The sequence below is a fragment of the Desmodus rotundus genome, chromosome 8 (genome assembly GCF_022682495.2).
Source record: "Desmodus rotundus isolate HL8 chromosome 8, HLdesRot8A.1, whole genome shotgun sequence".
NCBI classification, from domain to species: domain Eukaryota; kingdom Metazoa; phylum Chordata; class Mammalia; order Chiroptera; family Phyllostomidae; genus Desmodus; species Desmodus rotundus.
In genome coordinates, this window is record NC_071394.1 from 93,681,180 (window position 1) to 93,704,343 (window position 23,164).

At 47.8% G+C, this 23,164-nt stretch overlaps 1 protein-coding gene across 1 annotated transcript; it reads left to right on the plus strand.

Moving 5' to 3' along the window:
- Positions 1-5,102: 5,102 nt before the first annotated feature.
- On the plus strand, positions 5,103-17,870 carry CAV3 (caveolin 3). Its single transcript, XM_024556760.3, has 2 exons — positions 5,103-5,328; positions 16,388-17,870. Exons 1-2 carry the CDS (start codon positions 5,215-5,217, stop codon positions 16,727-16,729), a joined length of 456 nt encoding a protein of 151 aa, XP_024412528.2. The 5' UTR covers positions 5,103-5,214; the 3' UTR covers positions 16,730-17,870.
- The last annotated feature ends 5,294 nt before the right edge of the window (positions 17,871-23,164 follow it).

Genomic DNA, 23,164 nt, shown 5'->3' on the forward strand with positions numbered 1-23,164 from the left:
CCTCTTTCATTAGGATCTAGTTTCCCAAGACCCCTCTTAAACCATGGAGCTCAAACAAGGCTCCAAGCCTAGTCTGGCCAGTGCAGAGTTGAGCAATACAGCCACCTCCCTCATTCTAGGTGATATATCTCTCTTAACATATCCTGACATCGCATTGTCCTTTTGGGAAAGCATTCCAAAAATCTCCAAAATATCTGGTAGGAATTGGTTACCAAACTCTGGAAAGAAGAGATATTTTCTTATCTTCATTAAATAGATGAGTAAAGCAAAACCTAGGGGAGAATGACCTGCTGACTGGCATGTGGCCAATTGCTCCCAGTTCTCTCTCCAAATCCCCAGCTCCCCCCTCCACCAACCAAGATACTTTAACAGTCAGTTTCTTCATCTGTAAATGCAGAAAATGTGTCGTCCAGGTGCGTAATGCTGTGACTTGTCTTCTAAATGCAAGCTCTGAAAGCCAGATAGTGAACAGAAAATAGAAGCTCTCTGCCTAGATCTAAAACTCCTAGGGGGAAAAAAAGGTTCTTTCTCTACTGCTCACCCTAGTCTTACCTTTTCATAAGTGATAGATCTTGCTGGTTAATGGCAGCTCTAAATATGACAGTTAATTGAGACTTTAGATTGAAGGGCTACGACTTTCTCAGTGATTTGGACTATATCATCTTTCCTATCATTTCCTCTTTTCACACTCCACAAATTTGCATCTTCTTGCACATCCTATTTTTAAAGATTTTTCTCTCTTCCCCAAACAACAACAACAACAACTGCCTTTAAAATAAGCAGCAGAGTCCTCCACAAAACCGCAGGCACAAAGTGGGCTTTGGGAAGTCACTGCCCCTCCTTTACGGTGTTCTCGTGTCAGGAGGGCCACCCGAGGGTGGACTCGAGAGCTCCCTCTTTCAGTGTATTCTTCACACCATTTTGTCCACTGGCACATGGGCCTGTCCATGCCCTGTTGGGTTTGCTCCCTGTGTGTGAGAAATGTGGCAGGTTTGCCATCCACACCTGACAGGTGAGAACACCAAGCACAGAGAAGGTAAACACCTGACCAAGGTCACAAAGCTGGTTAGGAAAGACCTCAGGATTTCCTTGGCCTCAGGATGTTCCTGGGTTAAGTGCACTTTCCACTACCGTATTTTTCAGGCTATAAGACACACACCCCCAAATATGGGAGGAAAATGGAGATGTGTCTTATGGTCCAAATGTAGTTTACCTGGCTCGCTGTGGGAGGGGAGGCGGTGGTGGAGCAGGGGTTTTTTTCCTATTTTCCTCCTCTAAAACCTGGGTATGTCTTATGGTCCGGTGCATCTTATAGTCTGAAAAATATGGTACATCATCTTTAGATTGTTGTAAGGAAATGAGAGACAGCCCTGCCTGTGGTGTTTTCCTCTGTTCACTCTGCCTCTCTGATTCCAATGATTCTTCTGGTCCAGCTGAAGTGCCACTACCTTCAGAAAGCACTCCCTGGTCACCTCAGGCCACAGCAGTTCCTTCCTCTGAAATGCAAAATCTGCATGAGCCGCCCCACAACTGTGGCCCTCATCACTGGTCCTCAGCTCAAAGCTGCAACACTGTCATGTGACAAATGAACCAACCTCCACACACCATGGTGTTTGAGCATGACCCCAGCACTCGGGGAACCTCATCAGACAGTAGTAGCTTTGACTGCTAGCGTCCTGGTCCCTATCACTATTGTGACTATGAAACAAGCTGCCTCCAAATTTAATGACATTTTTTTAAAAGTCTAATGCTCAATAAATACAAAATAGAATAATAATTATATGTATACAAGAGTTAGAAACTAAAATATTAAATATCAAACAGTACTAACTCTTCTATGTTATACTGAGTTTATTTTATTACATTATTTTAGAGAGGGAGGGAAGGGGGGAGGGAGGGAGAGAGAGAGAGAGAGAGAGAAAAACATTGATTTATTCACTGGTTGCTTCTTGTATGTGCCCTGACTGGAAATTGAACTCGCAACCTTGACTATCAGGATGATACTCTAATCAACTGATCTACTTGGCCAGGGCATGTATACATATATTTCAATCTTAATGACATATAATTTAAAGATATTTTTTAAAAATCTTTAATGTCTAATACATCATTGCCAGTTCTCACTACCTGTGCATAATAAAAGACTGGAGTAAAATAAAGATTACAAATAACATCAATCATAAAAAAAAAAGTCTAATGCTCATGGACACTGTGGTCTATATATTTTTTAAAGGCACAGGGGAAAAAAAACAGCTTGTCTCTGTTCCATGACGTCTGGGCTGCAGCTAGAAAATGCGCAGGTTTAGGGGTGACTTGAAGACAGGACTGGAGTCCTCCAAAGCCTCATTCACTCACACGTTTGAAGGTTGATGCTGGCTGACTGCTGTGGCGTCTCCACATGGGCAAGTTTGGGCTTCCTCACGATGTGGCAGCTGAGTTCCAAGGGCAAGAGTCCTGAGAGGACAGAGCAGGAAGCTGTATCCTTCTATGGCCTGGCCCAAAGTCACATCATGTCAGTTCTGCTGAAGTCTGGAAGTCAGAGTAATCTGCACCCCTGTCCAGGTTAAAGGGGAGGAATGCAGGCCCATCTCTTGGTGGAAGGAGTGTCGGTCCCATTGTAAGTGCTTAGATGAAGCCATCTTTGAAAAATACAATCTTCTGTAATCATTACTATTATCAGCTACCCTCACCTGCCCTTTAGGGTGAGCCTCTTCTAGGTAGCTCCCCACCCCTTGGGACAATACCATTGGCCCCAGATTTGGTTGCCCTAGATTTTCCCATGTCTGGTCCAGCAGCGGACAAAGCTCAAGCTCAGGCAGATCCCTGCCATGTTCCACCTGAACACAAGCAACAACACTTTCTTTGTCCCAATTGCTCTGTAGGAGGAAGTACAAAGCCCTAGGGCAACGCCCAGACAGAGGGAGGGAAAGAAACAAACAAACAGGCAATTCCTAAGACATTTAGCAACAGGGTTTTCTACTTGCCAATCATTTATCCCCAGTGACACTGTGGGGACTGACAATGTGCTTAGTCAAAAATCTACGTTTCTAGCCTCCTTTGCCAAGATGGGGGACCAGTGAGAAATAAACAGAAGTTGTCAAGGGGACTTCTGGAAAAGGTTTCTAATGAAGCTGACTCAACTGGCAGATGCCTTATCCTCCCCCTGCCCTTTCCTTTATTGTCTAGACTCAGATATGATGGCTGGAAGAGCAGCAGTTTCCTCTGCCTGTGAGGTGGCTTTGAGAATGGCATGACAGAAAGATGGAGGTCTGGGTGCCTAACGGCGTTCATGGAGGCACCACAAAAGTTCTGAACTACCTATATGTACTGAGAGAGAGAGAGCAAGTATGTACCTTGTATAAGCCACTGTTATTTTGCATCTTTATTATTAGGAAGTAGCTAAACACAATTACTGATAGAGTGCTTACTGCCTCCAGATTTTGATTAGTCTTCCTGCCTCAAAACTCACCCACTTCCAATTGCCAGTGATGTTCCTCACACACACATCTGATAAAGACCCTCTGCTGCTCTGAAGCCTTCAATGGCTTCCCAGCACCTCTAGATCAAATCCATACTCTTTAGTACGACACTCAGGATCCTTCACACCCAGGCCCCAGAGCAGCCATGTCTCTGGCCCTGCCCCCAGACAACCCATGCTCCAGCCACCACACACTTATCAGCATTCTAGTTCACACCAGCCCTCTGATATCTATAGTCTTCCTGCCTGAAATGTTCTATTTGATGAACTCCTGCTTGTTCTTCACATCTAATTCTAAAGTCACCTCCTCCAGGAAGCCTTCCCTGATGACTTCAGTGTAAGCCATTGCCTCCTATGGACTTCTCAGGCAAGTTCTTTGTAAAATACCTCTTATCTGAAGCACTTACTGCACTGTATTATAATTACTTATTTTTTATCAGTCTGTCCCCCTACCAGGGGTGTCCAACTTTTTGGTATCTCTGGGCCACACTGGAAGAAGAAGAGTTGTCCTGGGCCATACATTAAATACATTGCAGTGCATAATCACAAAAACAATCTCATAATGTTTTAAGTAAATTTACAATTTTATGTTGGGTCACATTCACAGCCATCCTGGGCTGCACGCGGCCCATGGGCCAAAGGTTGGACACCCCTGCTGGACTATGAGTTCCTTATGGCAGGGACAGAGCCTGATGGGTATGCTTAGCCCCGGCTGTTAGCAAATCCTGAATGAATGAGTAGGTGGGTGGATGACAACTGGGGACTCAGAGTCTTCACTTTTCATGCCGTGGAGGCTTTGAGTGATGGCTGAGTCAGAAGAGGATACAGAAACACTGAGCAGACACCTAAGCGATGTGCACCCCAGTGGTGCCCGTGGTCCAGGAGTACCCTGGAAGCTATCACTAGGGGTAGTACAAAGGGCAGCATAAACATGGGCTTCACATCTTCTCCATGTGGCGAGAGGAAGGCAGAACAGGGTGGGCAACCCCATCAGTGGTCTCCTTCCCTGTCTCACCCTCAGGCCCCACCCCATGCCACAGCCCATCAACTCTGTCCAGGGAAAAACCCCAGAAGTGGGAAAATCTCAGCCCTGCTCCAGGATACCAAATAGTAGGGCCAGGCACAAACTACTCTAACACAAGTCCCTCCCGGCCAACATTTCAGGTCCTTTGTGAAGCCCTTTCTCACACATGAGCTTGTCTCCTCCTCTCCACAAAGGTAAGCAGAGCCCCGATTATTATTGTTAAGGCCCCATTTTACAGGTGTGGGGACATGGTGGCTCAGAGAGGAGAGGTGTGTCCAGCTCAGACAGCCAGCAAGAGGCAAAGCTTGGGCCCTACCCTCACCCCCACCCCCAGGAGCTCAAATGCTGACGCAGTGGGACAAATTCCAGGACCTCACATTAACAGGCAAGCTATGCTGCCTGGTGGCAGTAGGGGATGCCAGGGCCCCTGCTCCTCGCGTGAGGCTCAGTGCCCGCAACAGCCCCCTTTAAGGGCTGCTGGGCCATCCGGCAGAACTCCGGTCTTAATTTTAGCTTGGAGGCCTGCCACAGAGGCTTTAGTGAGAGGCAGGCTGAAGTTATGTGGGACAGCTGTCAGCTGGCATGCTGGGTGGGGCCTATTTAGCCAGCAGGGGCACAAGTCTGGGGACACTGAACTGGTGTCCCTGCCCTGAGTCTTTCCCACCCGACCAGCCACACGGCTCACATCGCCCACGGGTCTCCCAGCTCCACAATGATGTCCGAAGAGCACACAGACCTGGAGGCCCAGATCGTCAAGGACATTCACTGTAAGGAGATCGACCTGGTGAACCGAGACCCCAAGAACATTAATGAGGACATAGTGAAGGTAGGCTTGGCGGCCCTGCCCAGGCGCCGCCTGCCCACAGTGGGTCGGGTTTGCAGAGCTTTGGGCACTGGATGAGGGAGGGCTCCACTCCACACACAATCAGCTTCCTCTGTCTTCTCCAATCCCTCCCTGACAATCCAGCTTGTACAGCCCCAAAGAACCTGTACATAAACAAGACCAAAGAGTTAGCCGCACATGCGTGCCCCAAGCATTGACTGGGGCAGGGAAGGCACGTCATAGGGTCTGTACTACTCTGAAGCTCTTCCCATTAGCTCCTGGCCCTTGTCCCAGGATAAAGACAAGGCAGCCAACTTGGGCTCTTTTCTGTACCAGGGGGCATTTCTGTGGCCTCCCCAGCGGGCACTGGGTTCATCCCTGGAGGCCGGGTTCTAGCAGGGATGGTGGCCCTCCCAGGGGAACTCACCACTTCTGCCCCCTGTAGCACTGCCCAATGTCTCGCCCCCCGGTGTGGGGGCCATGCCCAGAGCTCATGCCAGCTCCCTGCCTGACCCCTAGTCCAGTGGCCAGGCCAGGGCAGAGGCCTCTCAGAGGGCACCCATGGCCCTGAAAGGAAATGCTTAGATGAGGGCTGGGTGGGCAGCATTCAGGGAGTCCCCCCGCCCACAGCCACTGCCCGAGTCAGGCCCCTTTCCTCGCGTGACTGCCTCCAGGCCCACACCCTCACTCCACCCTCCACTCAGTACCCACAGGGATCTTCCTACAGCAGAATTGCTGGACGCAGGGTGCCCACCACAGCATTGGAGTCACTGGAAGGGCTGTTAGAAGGACGGGTGCCTGGGGCCTCCTGGGTCCTACTGAATGCCTCAAACTCCAGAGAAGCACTCTGTGGTGGAAACACAATGCAACCCATTACACAGTCATCCAGTGCCACTGTGCATTTTCTAGCAGCCATGATTTTAAAAAAGGAAAACCAAACAGGTGACATTCATTTTTTTTCATATTTTTCATTTAACCCAATACATCCACAATAGTATCATGTCAACATGTAATCTATATAAAATAATTATCAGTGAACTACTGCCCAGTCTTGCTTCATCTTCAAAATCCAGTATGTATGTTAGACTTGGGGTACATCTCAGTTCAGACTCTAAATTTTTATTGGGAATTCTTGTTCTATATTTAATTGCATAGAATGTACAGTTGAAATGCCCATATTGATTCACTTGCCCAAAATGTTCCAAACTTTCTTAATAGTTTGCCAATCCTAGAACTGCGTATCAGCTTTCATGTGGCCACTGATTACACAGCGTGGCTAAGGACTTGTCCTAGGGCGGCCCTGCACTGCCATCCTTCAATAGGACACTTCTCATGCTGGAGAAAGTCTGACTTCTCCCATGGCTTTCAGACCTCAGCATGATCTTGGCCCAAACCTTCTTCTCCCACCTTCCAGCCCCCATGCTAGGAGCTAGCCACACCAACCAGAATACACTCCGGGGTCTATGCCAGGAGCACCCGCCTCCTCACCTCCACATGGTAAAGGCCCTACTTAGCCTTCAAAACCCAACTCAACTGTCACCTCCTCCAGGGAGCCTTCCCCAACTCTTCCAGGCAGTTGGTAGCTGGCTTTTCTGTGCCCTCACTTTAACTCAGGGCATTTCTCTAGAACAGCTCATACAACGCTATTATTGCATATGTGTATGTGTGTGTATGTGTGTATATGTATTTGTATATGTATGTGTATATGTGTAAATATGTATATGTGTGTATATACAATCATTAATGGTAGAGATAGAATAATTACAGCACAATGTGAAAAGTGCTATGAATTGGAAGATTAGGGAGCAAACTTTGCAAGCTGAAAAGTACTATATAAAAGGAAAACAGTTTTTGTCATGGCTTGCACAGTGTGGTCTCGAAGGAATAGTCCTGAACTTGACTTACGATCTTGTTTCAAATCTAGGCTCTTCTACCTAAAAACAATGACCCTGGGCAAGATATCTAGGTTTTCTGAGTCTGAGTCACCTCTGTAAAATTAGCATAATATCATTCGCCTCCACCAGATAAAGGAACTCAGAGCAGCTCTGTGCGATAGAAATACACTGTGAGGACTAAATGAAACAAGGAATTTGAAAGTGCCTGACACAGTCCCCAGCTCAAAGCAAAGATGAGATCAATGTGAGCTGAGTGGGAGCCTGGAGGAGCTTGCAGGGTAAGAGAACTAGGCCAGAACCAGTTTTACACCCAGACTCTCCTGTGGTGGTCCCCAGCTGGCTGCTGGGAATGGAGAAGAGGACCCCAAGGGAGAATGTTGTTTTCAAAGGAGACCCACAATAGGTGACAAGTGGAGAGAAGCTCTAGGGTCCTACTGAACCAGGAGTGAGCCGGCGCCAGGCACTAGGCCCAGATTATAAGCCAAGGGAGGGATGGGGGACCCCACAGATGTAGCTGCTCATGTATCTCCTCTGGTGGTGAGCCCCAGAAATATGTCTCTCACAGGTGAAGAAAGAGGTCCCACAAATAATCTCATCAATATTATTTGGTATGGTTACTGGACGTTCCCTGGCTTGGTTTATTTAATTTTTTCTTTCATTCTTAATGAGAAATGAAAATGTTTTGAAATTTAGAATGGGTATCTTAAAATGAAATCAGATAAATACCACAAAACAGGCTCAATCACACTTCAGGGTGGTGCAGTGGTCTGTGAAAGAATCCAAGGAAGGAAAGGGGGAGAGAAGAGCACGTATCACCTGGGTGTGTTTCATCGATTGGGAAAAGGTAAGCTGGGAGGAGGAGAAAGGAAAGGGGAGTGAGGGTGTGAGGGTGACAGGAGGAGATGAAGGCTAGGGAGGCACCTTTCAGGGGTGGTTTCATGAGTGGTGACAGGCTCCACGAGGCCTACGATGAGTGATACAGTAAGATGACGAAATAAGACTAGGCTACCGAGACCCACGTTCTGTTCCCAGCTCTGACACTAACTTGCTGTGTGATTCTTGGCAAACTCCTTTCCCTCTTTGGGCCTGAGTCCCTGGTGTAGATAGAGGCTGGGTGGAAAAGAGGGAGACCATCCTCTCTACCAGCCGCTGAGGTTTCATACAGAAAAGCCAACAATGAAAAGTAGGGAAGAGATCCAATGTGTCCGTGGATTTGCTCCCCAGCAGATGAGAGGTGCTCCCTTTTGAGTTTCCAGAGTTGAAACCTCCCTAAACTTCCCCAAGCAAGACCTGGTGCTGCCCTTGAACCAGATTGGAAAACAAGTACTAAAGACAGAGGGGAGCCCTGTACAGCCCAACAGACTTGAACTGCAGTCTCCAAGGTTCCGGGCTAGGCCTAGGGTAGAGGGTGGGCTGATAGAGGACTAGAGCTGAGGAGCTAGGAAAGCACACCCCATTCCCTTTGCTGCCCACCATCACCACCATTCATGGAATGTTGATTCCACGGTTCCTTACTGAGTGCCTGCTGTGTGCCAGGCACTGTGCTGTCTCAGAGGAGACAGTGAGGGGCAGCAAAGCCCCCCTGCCAGGCTCTGGTGGGGGATGAATGTGTGCCAGTGGTCCTAGGGGGTCTCCAGCTCACCAGTGAGGACACCTTTCCTTTCAGACCTAAGTTGTAAAGCCTCCAGCCCTCTTCCCCATGAATTCCCGCAGGACTCCAGACCCACCCTAAAGTCCAGAGCTATTTCTGAGAGGGCTCAGGGTTGTCTCATCAGTGCCATGCTCTCTCCCTATCTCACACACCGGCTCCCAGGTGCTATCGCAGTGACACTTGAGCCCAGAGGGTCACACAGGCCCTTCAGTTTCTAGCTCCAACCTCTCTCTCCTGAGGCACTCAAAGTCAGCCCTTCCAACAGGCCCAGGGACAGACATGATCCCAGCCCACACCTGCCACCAAACACCCTCCTCCTGCAGAAAAAACACAACAGCTTTTGCTGTAAACACCCAGAGGACCCAGCAGCCCACCAGTTCTACAAGCTCTGCTCCCAATATGGGCCCATCTGGACATCTTGTTCCAGAAAGATCAAACTGACCTGTACTTCCTCCTTTTTCTTGAGAAGAATCCAATCCAGCATATAAGATGAGACTGAACTAATGAAAATATAGAGGAGTTGCTAAACGCCATAAATTAGTGCCAACTGAAGTGTCACGGGAGGGTAAGGGAGGAAGACATTACTTTCATCTGGGAAAATCAGGAGCCAGCTTCATGAAGTGGGGGGAGGGGAGGAATGTTATCCAGATGCATTAAAAAATGGGAAAAATTTTAAATGTAAAATGGGGAAATAAGGCTTTCCCAGAAGAGGAAACAAAATAAGCAAAGGCCACATCATTGAAAAGAATGTTGGGCAGAGTAAGCACATGTGAGGGATGGGTATTGCTCCTCCCCAACATGTGTCCACAGCAGACATGACTAATGGATCACAGCACTTTTCCAGGAAGCCATGGGCCATAAGCTAAGCAGAGTTGGCACACAGATTAAACCTCTTTGCTACCCTGTCTGCAGGAGAACAAGGGAACTAAGGCAAAGCATCTGAAAGGGAGTTTGTAGGAGAGAAGACAGAAGGGGCAGGTTGAAGTTGAATTATGGAAGTTCACCCAACCTGCCAGTCATTCCATGTTGGCAATTCTTTCTTTTCAGAAACGTCTTGCCCTCTGTCAAGTACCTCTAGGAAGGGCTGCATTGGACTAACTCGCACTGAGGTATTTGTAATTTAGTGTTATGGGGAGTTCTGTATATCAACTAGTCTAGAGTTCTTCAAAATATGGTCCACTTTCTTGGGGAGCTTGTTAAAATGCAGATTTCTGGGACCAGCCACCAGAAATTCTTGTTCAACAGAACTGGTAAATGGTTTACATTTTCAAGTGCAAACAAGTTCCCCTTATCCTATAGAAGATAAACATGGAGTCCAGAGTTATCAATAGATTTCCCTAAAGACACACTGTATCAGTTATCTATAGCTGTGTAACTAATCACCCCAAAACTTGATGGCTGAAAGTAACCATCGTTTGATGATCTCTCACAGTTCTGTGGGTTGACTACACTCCGCTGGGCAGTCTGCTGGTATTCCTGGCAGCAGCTCCCGCAGCTGCAGTCAGATGCTAGCTGGGGCTGCAATCACCTGGGGCCTCTACTGAGCTGGGATGCCCAGGATGGCTCTCTCCTATGCCTGGTGCCTTGGCAAATACGACTGGGAGGCAGGGCTCAGTACTGATGCTGGGATGGCCGGGCCTCAATCTCTGTGTGGTTTGTGGCCTCTCCCTTAACATGGCCTCTCCACCACTCTCTAGAACAGGGTATAGCAATGGACTTCTAACCCCACTGATGTCTAGATTAGGGTATAAAAAATGAACTTCTCATATGATGGCTCAGAGCTCCCAAAAGCGGAAGCTGCCAGACTTCCTTAAGGCTTCATTCTGGAAACAGCACAGCATCCCCTCTCCCTTGTTCTGGTAGTTAAAGCATGTCACAGAGCAAGCTCACACTCAATAAGGATGAGGCTATGCAAGAACATAAATGCTCAGTCATGACTAATTGGAGGTCTCATCTTTGGAGACTAGCTAATCACCCACCAAACACTGGTGCACAGCCAAGCCTAGAACTCAACCCAGGGCTATTTCTACTTGCTCTTCATTCTACCTGCACCAACTTTCCTGCAGGCAGAGGGCACAAGAGATGATAGGAAGAGATGGGCAGGAAGGAAAGGACAGGGCTCATGAGATCTGGTGGGAGTTCTTCTGACAGGGTCCTTTCTCTTGTCCTGAAGCCCTCTGTTATCTCAGTCTCTTGACAGCTCTTTTACATGAACCCACATCTCTTTACCACCCAGCCCAGGTGCCCTAGATCCCCCTTGTAGGGTGGTCTGGACCTCAAGCTCCAGTGAATCCCTAACCCATCCTCCTGCCCTCAGAACTAGCCTGTGCCTCTTTCTGTGCCTCAGCTCCTACTGGTGTGCCCAGTCCCACGATGACTGTGGTCAGGGAGATGGCAGAGGAAGTCCAGGATTTGATGTCAGGCCAACTTGGGCTCCACCCATGCCTGTCCATTGCATACTAGGTGAAATACTCAATATAAGATACATGGCCAGAAACCAACATCTACAAGGGCCAAACTGTGGGTGTTGCTATGGTTATCCCAGATTGTACAGAATTCTGTTGTTGTTAGTACCAATTATAACACAAGAAGCAAAGCTTTGCCATTTTCAGCTGTCTTGCTGCATTCCCCTCATTTTAGCTTCCTACTTTCTAGGCCAGTGTTCCTCAAACTGTCTCAGTGAGGGCTAGCTTTATTACTATTATTACAATCTGTTTACACACCAATACTTTTGTAAAATTTCATAAAAGTTAATTACTAGAAAAATCAAATGAAAAAAGGCATCCACAAGGTAAGCTTCAATTTTTAGTGGTATTAGAGTCAACAGACAAAATTACTGGGTCAAATTGCTGTGAATATTTCTAATTGCTCACCGTCAACTTCTGTGCCTGCCTTATTGTGGGGGGGTGACTGGCTGAGGACCACCCTTTAAGTAGCAAGGTAATGAGCGAGAAAACCAAGACATAGCAAAGCTAAACCACCCTCCTGTGTCTTCTGTCTCCAAAGCTAACTCTGTGTCACAAGGGCTCTTGGCCCAATCCTCTATGTGTAGAGTGAAGAACAAAAACAAACAAATCCCAGAGGCCCAGACAGGGAAAGCCCCGTGCCCAGAATCTCACAGTTACTCAGTGAGTAACTCAGTAGTAACTCAGGGGTTGAGTGGAGACTGGAACCAGAGGTCTACCCTCCTGCTAGGAGCTGTTTCTCCCACACAGATACCCCAGCAGAATTGTCCAGGGCCCTGGATGCCCAAGGCTGAGTCATATGGGAATGTGGGGGAGGTATTTTTGACAGGGGGTGGCTGCTGGCCTCTCCCGCATCCTCCAGGACACCCAGCCCTGCCGTCTGCACCACCCCTGCCCTCTTAGAGACTGCGGGGGCTGTGCTGGCTGGTTCTGATTAATCAACTGGCTCTCTTGCTGTTCCAAAAATAAATAAGCCAGAGAAGGGGACACCAACTGAATGAGCAGCCACATTCCCACCCTCCCACCCTTGACCCCTCCCTCCAGCTGTACACTGAGCCCTGGGGCTATGCTGATGGATCCAGCCCCCCATCCCACCACCCTCCCCAAAAAAGCCATCTCCCCATCTGCTTCTGAAAACAAATTAAGAAATGAAGTCACTGTGTGTTTCTGATACACGGGCACGACTGCCCTGGGCTGTCTGAGCCAGGCCTTATAAATACCTCCCCAAACTAGCCCACTGTGACCAACCCTGTCTCCGTGCCTAATCCCAGTTAGGGGAACAACAGCCTGCTCCCAACGCAGCCCACGTCTCTGAGGGCACGTTTTCTGAATCACAGAAAACAGGTTAGTTGTCCCGTGCATCAGGCCCAAAGGCAATTATTGGAAATAATTCAAATATCAGTACTAATGGCTTCTGCAATAAAATGATAATTCAAAGACACAACAGAGAGATCATTGGGGATAGAATTATTACCATAAGCAAAAAATTAGGGAAAAGAGGACCCATCCATTTTATCAGTGCAGGCCAAGGTACTTGTGCACACACATATTTATAACTAAGTAGGCTGAGAAATTGTTCTTATGATCTCAGGTATCAACAGATTTTCTGAAATGTGTTTGCATAGGAACTGCAAAGCAAGTGATCAAATAATTGATATCACTGAGCACAATACCATAGGCCAGGTATTGTGCTAAGCACCGCCCAAAAAGTGGAGTGCCTGGCACAGAGTGGATGCTAAACGAGTATTTGTTGGGATGGATGGATGTATAGATGGATGGATGAATAGATGAAAAGTTATTTTGATTCCTCATAGCAAGCTTGTAAGAAGTAGAAAACCCATTTTACAGATGAGAGAATGAAGCTCGAAGAGGTTAAATTATTTGCCAACGTCATTCATCCGATCAGCAACTGCACTGGTGTGCAAACCCAGGTTTGGGGCTCTAGCTTTCTGGTGAAGCAAGCCCTCTGTAACCACCACCACCAACAGCAGCTAACAGTTCTTAACCAGGTGTTCTGTGCTAGGCAGTGTTCTGGGTATTCAAGTAGTTAACTTATTGAAGCCTCTGACAAACTTTTTAAGTCCAGGAGAATGCGGCATAGAAAACTTCAGCCACTTGCTGAAGGTCACAGACCCAATAAGCAGCAGAGCTGCACTCAAACCGTAGTAGTGTGGCTTCAGTTGGGGCTCTTTTCCATTCTGGCGCCTCTTAGAGGCCAGACGCAAATGATCAAATGTGTTGAATGGAGGAATGTGCTGGGATAAATGAACAAAGCAGGCTGGGGACATTGCTGACTGCTGGGAGCAGGGCACATACCTGGGAAGAAGGGGCCGGGGTGCTGTGTTGGGGCAGGTCTCTGGCTGACAAGGACCAGACCCCAGAGGGGGCAGTTTCCTTCCCTGACAGCCAGCATCTACCTCGGGGTCTGACCCTGGCTGGAGCTGTGTGAGGCACTGAAATTAATCAGGATGCTTAGATTTAATCCAGGCCCTGCCTCTCTCCTCTGGGCTTGTCTGCCTACCTGTAAGGTAAGGAGGCACCGCTGGGTAATCCGTAAGTGGGGACGCACCCTCCTCAGGAGCAGCCACAAGAAAGGCAAGAGAGGTCACAGGTGCTCAGTGCGAGAGAGTAGGAAGGAGGGAGTGTTGGCTGGGACACAAGCAGGGAGGTGGGTCTACCCAAGTGCCTCCCCCTGCTGGCGAAGTCCCTGAGGCCACAGCCTGCTCCAGAAGCCAGCCTGCGTGCTAAGAGGCATGAGGCACAGGCTAGGGATTGGCCACAATGGAGGAGGGGCAGGCAGCAGAGAGCAGAGCACCTTGATCATCAGGTTCCTGGCCCCAGGAGTTTGACTGAACCTCAAAAATCATGGTGGGTGTACCCAGGTCAAGGCTGGAATGGTCCTGGGTCCATAGTCCCCAGCTCCCCTGAAAAGCAGCAACTGGATTTTTGCCACATATAACCAGATGTAGAAGATGCCAGCACTTTCTATCCACTCTTCAAAGCCATGAGACTTTACCCAACCAACTTGGGTTTTCTTTTCCAAATATCCAGCACACCACTTTTCCATCTCTGCCTCCCAGCTCCATAGTCCCCCACATTCCCAGCCAGCCTCCACCTCCTGGAAGCTCTCCAGGAATAAGTGCCATCCTTCCCATGAGATGAGGACCATATGCATATTTCCATCCAGGGGGCCTTATGAGGCTAAGACTAACTAGGGGTCCTGGCAGGCCTTACTGACTCCCTGAGTCAGCTTTTCCACTTTGCCTGCAGCCTGAAATCTCACCCTTCAAATTTTGTTCCCTGTTACCATGCCACCCTAGGTGGGGCCTCATCCAGAGCTGTCCCCAGGGGGCTCCAGGGACCTAAGGCATGGCACAGGAGCCCAGAATCTAGTCATGTGAGAAAATCAGGCCTCAACTTGTATGTACAACATGATTATGTCCACTCCCTCCCCCCAAAAAAGTTACACTGGAAAGAAAAACACCCAAGCAGTAACATTTTTAGTACCAGAGAAATACAAATTGGAGATGCTTTTGTTTTCTTTTTGCTATTCCCCTAATTTTCTGCAATGTGGCTATATTATTTTATAATGAAAAGTAATTGTAATAATACTATTGTGCATGAAGGAGAGAATTGCCTCCCCCCAAAAAAGTGGGGATGGGGACCCACCCTGGAAGACTGAAGTTTGAGCTCAGGCCCCACCAGCCCCCATGGGGGGCCCCGTCCCATTAGCCTATGCAATCATGTAGCCCACTTTTATTAAGTCATCCCGAGAACACTGAAGATGGTCACGATCCCCATTTTACAGACAAGATAGCTAAGGCTTAGTGATGCTAAATGACATCACACATGAGGAAGCAGCTAGAACAGTGCACAGTGCTTACTGCATAGCAGGGGCTCAAGAAATGTTAGTTAAGTGACTTAGCTGGAGGTCACCCTTTTTTTTTAAGTCCACTTATTATGCTCCCACTTCCCAAATGAGGTCTCAGTCCCCATTTTAGCAGGATGTGTGAATCGGATTCCCTGAGCACCCATGTTCCTTCCAGCTGCAAAGAGGAGGGACGTTGTGGGCAGTGGGGGGAGGAAACCCGAGGTCCCTGCAGAACTAGGTCAAGGAAAACAATTCTGCCTTCTTCACAAGGCCAGCTTGGCCACCCTAAGATGCCAGCCTCCCTCACTAGCCAGAACGGTGTGGCCCTCACTTTGACACGTGCCAGACCCTGAAATAGCTCTCAAACCCGTGCACCTCTCTTACTCACCACCACCACTCCAACCCAGGCCACTGCCCAGTCCTGCCTGGACTGCTACAACAGCTCCCGACTGGCCTCTATGTCCTTCCTCACCACTGCCCCACCTCAGTGGCCAGAACAAATACTCTCTGCTCACTGTATGGATGCTTGTCCTACTACCTCTCCAGCCTCACTCCAGTCACCTAGGCTTGTACTCAGCTTTCTGGAAGCACCTGCACCTCCCCAAGAGCACACACTGTCCCACCAGCTCCTGGCTCCTAGCAATTACTCTCCTTCTGCCCAAAACACTTTTTTCAGCCCACAATCTTTCCCTCTACCTGGCTACTTCAGGTATCAGCTTAGCTAGACATCTCTTCCTCCAGAAAGACTTCCCTTGCCACAGGCTGAGTTCAATGTCCTCCTGTGGGTGCACACAGCCCCCGTCCTTCCTTTACCAAAGCACTTATCACTGTGGCACAACTACCTGCCGTAAGCTCTAGGACAGAAGGAATCTTGGCCTGTCCATCGTCTTAACAGCAGGCACCCAGTGAATCTTTTCGGCATGACTATGACTGTCCAACTCCCTAGGACCACAAAATAATAGCATTTGAGAGTTGTGCCTCTAAGCCTGCCACTGGCTTAGCTTTGGAAGCAAGTCCTTCAGCTGCTCGTGCCTGCTTACCCAAACCCGTGAGGTGAGGGTTCCAGTCTCCATAGGGACCTGCTGGGTCAGGAGCCCTCCAGGGGTTTCTGAGGCTCACACACCAAAGTTTGAGAAGTGGGTGGGTACCGTGATTGAAGATCCCCTTCCTGCCCCTGCAGGTGGATTTCGAGGATGTGATTGCGGAGCCCGTAGGCACTTACAGCTTTGACGGCGTGTGGAAAGTAAGCTACACCACCTTCACTGTCTCCAAGTACTGGTGCTATCGCCTGCTGACCACGCTGCTGGGCATCCCACTGGCCCTGCTCTGGGGCTTCCTATTTGCCTGCATCTCCTTCTGCCACATCTGGGCAGTGGTGCCATGCATTAAGAGCTACCTGATCGAGATCCAGTGCATCAGCCACATCTATTCGCTCTGCATCCGCACCTTCTGCAACCCGCTCTTTGCCGCCCTGGGCCAGATGTGCAGCAGCATCAAGGTGATGCTGCGGAAGGAAGTATAAAGCCACGTGGAGCAAGGTGGGGGGTGGCCAGGCAGGGGGAGTCAGGCCAGGCTGGCCCCACGGTACTGCTCCACAGGAACTGCTGGCAAGCTCCTTCTCTGTAGGGACTGCTATTCCCCCCCACGACAGGAGCAGAGCGCTTTGGGAATACAGAAAGGAAAGACAGCCCTGCCACAGAAGCACAGTGGCTCACCACGATACCCCCATGACCAGGCATGTGAGAAGATCATTTGCTAAGAGGCAGCTACTGCAAGTCTTTGTGTTCACGTATACTGTAACAGCACAAACCAGCGCTCGGTTCCCACCGGGGGTCGACCTGTCCACATGTGCCACCCAGGAAATTCACCAGTGACTGTCGGCGTTGGGATGGTGGCTCCAATAAAGGGTTTTGGCTGCATTCAGAGAATGCTGTGTTTTGTGCGTGTCCATAAGGCATGTGCATGTCCTGATTGGTTCCAAAAATATGTTTTGCTGCCCTGAGAAACAGATGCAGGACAAGTTGGTTAGCCCTTCTTGGCCAAATCCAACAACCACAACAGAGTTTGGTTTCTACTGGGGTTCTTCTTGTTAGCTGGGTATCTACTCCCCTGTGTTCCTTAGGAGATTATTTCCTGCTGACTTATGTTGCCCCAGGACCAGCTGGTGGTCAACAATAGAGGAAAATAGCCTCTGGGGGCTAGAAGGGGTAGCAGACCCTCCCTGGCACCACTGAGGTGAGGGCCTGGGTTCAAACCTCTAGTAACCTCCCCCATGGCTCCCCCACAAGCCCCCGGCATTGCCAGATGTGATGAGGGCATCGTGTCCAGTGTGTGCGTGCGTGGACTCACAATGCCAATAAGAAGCAATAGAAAGGGCATGTCTCACCTCCTCCCCAGCCCCCAACAGGATAAAAAAACACACTCAGCAATCTAATATTCTTTAGGGATGCTTTTCCCAACTGTGTTACCAGAACTTAGTCCTCAAAAAAAGGAGGGGATGGCTTTTCTGGTTAAATTTGTTTAAAAAATGCTATGTATTTCTCTTAAAGATTTTCAGTAGACATCAGCATGTTAAAGGCTCTGAGAACTCCTGCAGTAAAGAATCTTGCTTAGGCCACTATCTCCTAATCCTATTTGACTTTTTTCTTACTGCGATGCCCACTTAGGTCTCATCAAATCCAGGTCCCACAGCACTTTTCTAATTTTCAGAGACATCACCTTTTTGGTGCCTGGCCATGAACCCAAGGGGTCATGGGGCAGTGTGGAGGAATGGACCCACATGGACGGGAGAGGAGGTACGGGCAGCCTGGTTCCCTGCCTCTCCCCCCATTGCCTTCTCTTGCCCCAGTTTTGTCATCCACAAAATGATCTCTAATGTCCATTTCAGCTCTCAAATTTTACCCATTTCTGTTTTTCCTAATATCATATGAAATTTTCAAACACAGAGGACATTTGGAAGGCTTTGTGGCGTCACCTACACACCCACCATTTAGGCTCCACAATGCACACTTTACGGCTCCAGTTTTGTCATATCTCTATCTGTCCACCTAGCTCGTCTTTCTCTATGCATTTTAATATCAGCTGCAGGAATCAGTATATTTTGCTCCTGAATACTTCATAATCCATTCCTTAGATTTTTCCCAGATGAGAAAGTTACAGCCCAGAGAGTTCAGCAGACTTCCCATAAGGTGCACAGCTAACCAGCATCTGCTCCCAGCCCGCTGCCCTTTGCTCTGCCCCGGGGACTCTGCGCATTTGCAAGTGGACTCAGAACCGTGAGCCCAGGCTCCCCCTGCTGAAAAGGACTGAAGCCAGTATTACCGACATCCTCCTCAAAGGGCTGGCCCTTCCAAACGCCTCTTGAAATCATTAGGCCATCAGTTTCAGACTTGGAATCCTGGGTTATGCAGAGAATTTTTTATCACCTTGGCATTTGCTGACACCTGATTTGACTACGACTCCAATTTTTCGAGCTCGCTGTCTTTCACTGGGAGTGGAGTGTGGCAGGTGCTCAATTACTGGTAAAGTTCACAGAACTAGAGAAAGGACACACACTCAGACACAGGGACGTCTGAGGAGTTCTGCTCCTCCCAGGAATCCCCTTGAGAAGCAGAACACAGAACTGCACAGCAGGGGTGTGATGTGAATGGGCCAGAGGAGGGAGGTGGAGTCCCTCTCCCTCTTTATGCTGCATCCAGGTCGGGAAGGACTCTTGCTTCAAAGGAAGGTTTGGGGCCCCAGCTCCAGAGTGTGTGTGCTTCAGCAGCGGTGCCCAGGAATGAACACAAATCCTTTTGTGATTTCACAGGCGGCCCCCACATCCCACTTGAGGAAACGCTCGTTAGAGTCCATTCAAGGTGACAATCTAGAATCCCATTAACTCCAGAGTTAAGACTGTGGCGCACTGTGGATGTGGCTGCATCATACGAGAGGTTTGTTTCTGGGATTCAGAGCATTTTCTCACAGAATTCTGATTACTGAGAGTACTTGTGCCCAGAGACCACAGGACCAGGACCCCCACTGCCCCTGCTGCGTCCACCATCCCCAGCAGCGGCCCAGGTGCTCCTCTCTAGTAATCAGACAGAGATGAGACGCCTGCAGCCCCACAAGGGAATTCAAGTCTGCCAGATATGGTCTCTGTTCTTGGGAGGGAGAGAACAGGCAAAACAATGTATGGAAGAAAAAAAAACAAGTTTATTCAGTGCCTTTTAAAAAGCAGCTAATGAAGCAGACATCTCATTACTGGCCACACTATTCACCAATGGGCGCAGTGAACTAGGGTACCACAGAAAGTCACCACAGTAGAACAAAATCAAGGAATTCACATTTCGCATTAAGTGGTGTTTCATTCCAATCAAATTCAAAAAGGTTAAGCAGTTTGAAACCAGGGTCTTCTTAAAGGAAGCCTCCTATAGTCTCAACCTGTAGACCCGGTCTCGAAAGGACACCAGGTTGTGTGACAGATTTTTTCAGGGCTGAAAGAAATACGGCTCAGAGTCTTCAAGTATTCACATTTCACTGTTGACCACCAGAACAATAAAACATTCCGGACGAAAATCAGTGTGCTCCGACTTACTGGCGCCTCCAGCCACACGCTGGGTTTGCAAACCGGAGGATGGAATCGACTGAAGCGTTCTGGGCCCCACACTCTTTCTTTCAGGCTATTGTTGAAGAAAGACTAAGGGACAGTGAAAATATTCTCCTGGAAGAGCCTGGAATGGAAGGGCTGTATGTGCAGGTGCGGTGCTGAAATCAAATGTCGCCGATTTGCTGCGCCATAGCGAGACCCGAGGTACCACCCGGAGCTTTCACAGAACTAGTCCAGTATCCCAGCTGGTTCCGGTGCCTAAGAACCTCGCAACCCTAGGGTTCTCAGGAAGGTTGTGCCTGGTCAGAAAAATCTATGCGTCGCTGTCTCCTTGATCCCCAGTGGCTTTTGTAGGCTGCGAGGATGGCAACCTCCCTGGGGACAGCAGGGACGGGGCATCCCTGGCTGGTGAACAGAGGCTCAAATGCCAACAGAGCCCACCGTAGCTACATGTGCCGCCAGAGCGCCCGCACAGCCCTGGATGTGGACGGTGAGACTCCCACCCCGCATGCTGGTAGCTTCCCAAGGAGCAAGGACTGGCCGGTGCCGGTCACAGCGACCCTGCTCCACGCCCCTGGGCCACAGATGACAGTCACTGAACCACAGATGGCAGATCTTGAACCAAATGCTGCGACTTTGAACGTTGGCATTTCAGTGCGTGTCTCTCTTCTCCCTGAACACCGAGACCCTGCTACCTCACCATCCTGTGCACACGGTGTGTGCGTGCGTGTGCACATACAGGTGTGCACTGCGGTGTGGAGGGGAGAGGAAAGCATGTAGGGAGAGAGTAGCCGTCAGGAAATGTCCTTACTGTGTCGCAATGAGTCCAAAAATGTGTGTAGAAATTTAAAGTTTTCAAACTGCCCCAGAGTGCCATTGAGCTGGCCAGTCTGCCTGAAAACACCTGATCTGTAATGTCCTGTATTTAACATCACGTCCTACCTCAAGGCTGAGAGGACATTTGAGAGCATGTTTACCAGGTGAGTTAAGCCTTTGAGACCCTTGGTGAATTGTTCTTCTAGATAAAACACACCACTCGCAGCCATGAGGCATCACTTGTGCCTTCTAGACCAGGATCGGCGTGTCATCACCGCTGGTCCTTTTGGCCAAACTGGAAATGCCGTCTCTTGCAGAAAAACTAAGTTAGGAAAACTGTGGGGTTCCTCAAAATGGTGAGTGATATACAGAAAGGAAAGTGCTAGGAGGTAAGAGATTCCGAGGAATTCATCCTTCAGGCTGAATTCGGCTGGTAAAAAATTTTTGTTTAAAGTGTTCAGTGCAGTGGTTTTAGAATATTCTCAAAAGTGTGCACCATTCACCACTGATTCCAGGATATTTGCATCACTGAAAAAAGAAACCCTGTATCTATTAGCAGTTACCCCCCATCCAGCCCCAGCCTCCAGCTCCTGGCCACCACTATTCCATAATCTCTCTTTGTAGAATTGCCTCCTCTGGATATTTCAATAGATGGAGTCGTGTAAGTAAGCGGCTATTTTCAAAGGCTTCTTTAACTTAGTGTAATGTTTTCAAAGTTCATCCATACTGTAGCATGTAACAGTACCTCATTTCTTCTTACTCTGAATAACATGCCATTACACAGGTACACCACATTTTACTTGTCCATTCACAGTTGATAGATATTTAGTTTATTGCCATTTTTTGGCAATTATAAATCGTGGTGCTGTGGACATTTATGGACAAGTTTTCATGTGTATGTATGCTTTAATTTCTCTTCAGTAAATACTATTTCTAGTGCTCCGACTTTGTGAGGAACTGTCAGACTATTTTCCAAAGTGGCTGCACTATCTTACATTCATTCTCACAGGCCCTGTACAAGCGTCCAGCTTCTCCACACCCTCGCCAACACCTGCTATCGCCCATCTCTTTTATGATAGCCGTCCTAGTGGGCATGAAGTAGGATTCCACTGTGGTTTTGATTTGCTTTTCCCTAATGAATAATAATGCTGGGTATCTTCTTATGTGCTGATTGGCCAGTTATATTATCTTCTTTGGAGAAGATATAAAAATATGACTATTCAAAAAATATGTCTATTCATTTGCTTATTCAAATACATAATTGTGTTCACTTTAAAAATTGGCTTATTTGTCTTTTTATTGTTACGTTGTAAGAGTTCTTGATACATTCTGGATACAAGTATATGATTTGCTAATATTTTCTTTCATTCTGTGAATTCTCTTTTCACTTTCCTGACAGTGTCCTTTGAAGCATAAAAGTTTTGTGCCCCATTTTTATGAGGTCCAGTTATCTCTTTTTCCTTTCCTTGTCTTTTGGGTGGCGTATCTGAGAAACCATTGACTAATCCAAGGTCACGAAGATTTATGCCTGTGTTTTCTTCTAACATTTCTGTAGTTTTAGCTCTTATGTTTAGGTCTCTGGTGCATTTTGAGTTAATATTTATATAGAGTGTGAGGCAGGGGTCTGGTTTCATTCACTGGCACGTGGCTAGGTAGTTGCCCTAGCACCACTTGTTGAAAACACTACCTTCCTATTAAATTCTCCTGTCACACTTGTCAAAAATCAATTGGCCATAAATATAAGGATTTATATGTATACTCTGTATTCTATTCCATTGGTCAATATGTTTATCCTTGTGCTAGTACCAAACTGTCCTTATTACAGTAGCTTTGTAGTAAGTTTTGGTAGCAGGAAGTATGGATCTTCTTTTTCAAGGTTTATTTGGCTGTTACAGATCCCTTGCATTTTCATATGAATTTTAGGATCACCTTATCAATTTGTACAAAGAAGCCAACTAGGATTTTGATAGGAGTTACAAAAAGTCGATAGACCAATTTGTACATTATTGTTATCTTAACAACATTTAAGTCTCTGACACATGAACACAGGATGTCTCTCCATTTATTTGTTTCCTTCAATTTCTTTCAATAATATTTTGTAGTTTTCAGTGTATAAGTCTTGTATCTCTTTCACTAAATTTATTCCTATTTTATTCTTTCTGATACTATTATAAATTAAATTATTTCTTTTTTAAAAATCTTCACCCAAGGATATGTATATTGATTTTGGAGAGAGGGGAAGGAAGAGAAAAAGAGAAAGAGAAAGAGAAAGAGAAACATCAATCAGCTGCTCCCTGCATGAGCCCGAATCAAGGATCAAACCAAATCCACAACCTAGTTACGTGCCCTGACTAGGAGTTGAACCCACAACCTTTTGATGTACAGGGTGATACTCCAACCAACTGAGCCACCCAGCCAGGGCTAAATTAAATTATTTCTTAATTTTATTTACATATTGTTAATTGCTAGTGGAAAGAAATACAGTTGATTTTTGCATATTGACCTTGTACTCTGCAATTTTGTTGAACTCATTAATTAGTTCTAATATAAGTG

Excerpts from the sequence above, each read along its gene's own strand:
- CAV3 (XM_024556760.3), top strand. The coding sequence starts at position 5,215 with ATGATGTCCGAAGAGCACACAGACCTGGAGGCCCAGATCGTCAAGGAC. Across the intron at positions 5,329-16,387 it reads TTAATGAGGACATAGTGAAG|GTGGATTTCGAGGATGTGAT; the intron begins GTAGGCTTGGCG and ends CTGCCCCTGCAG.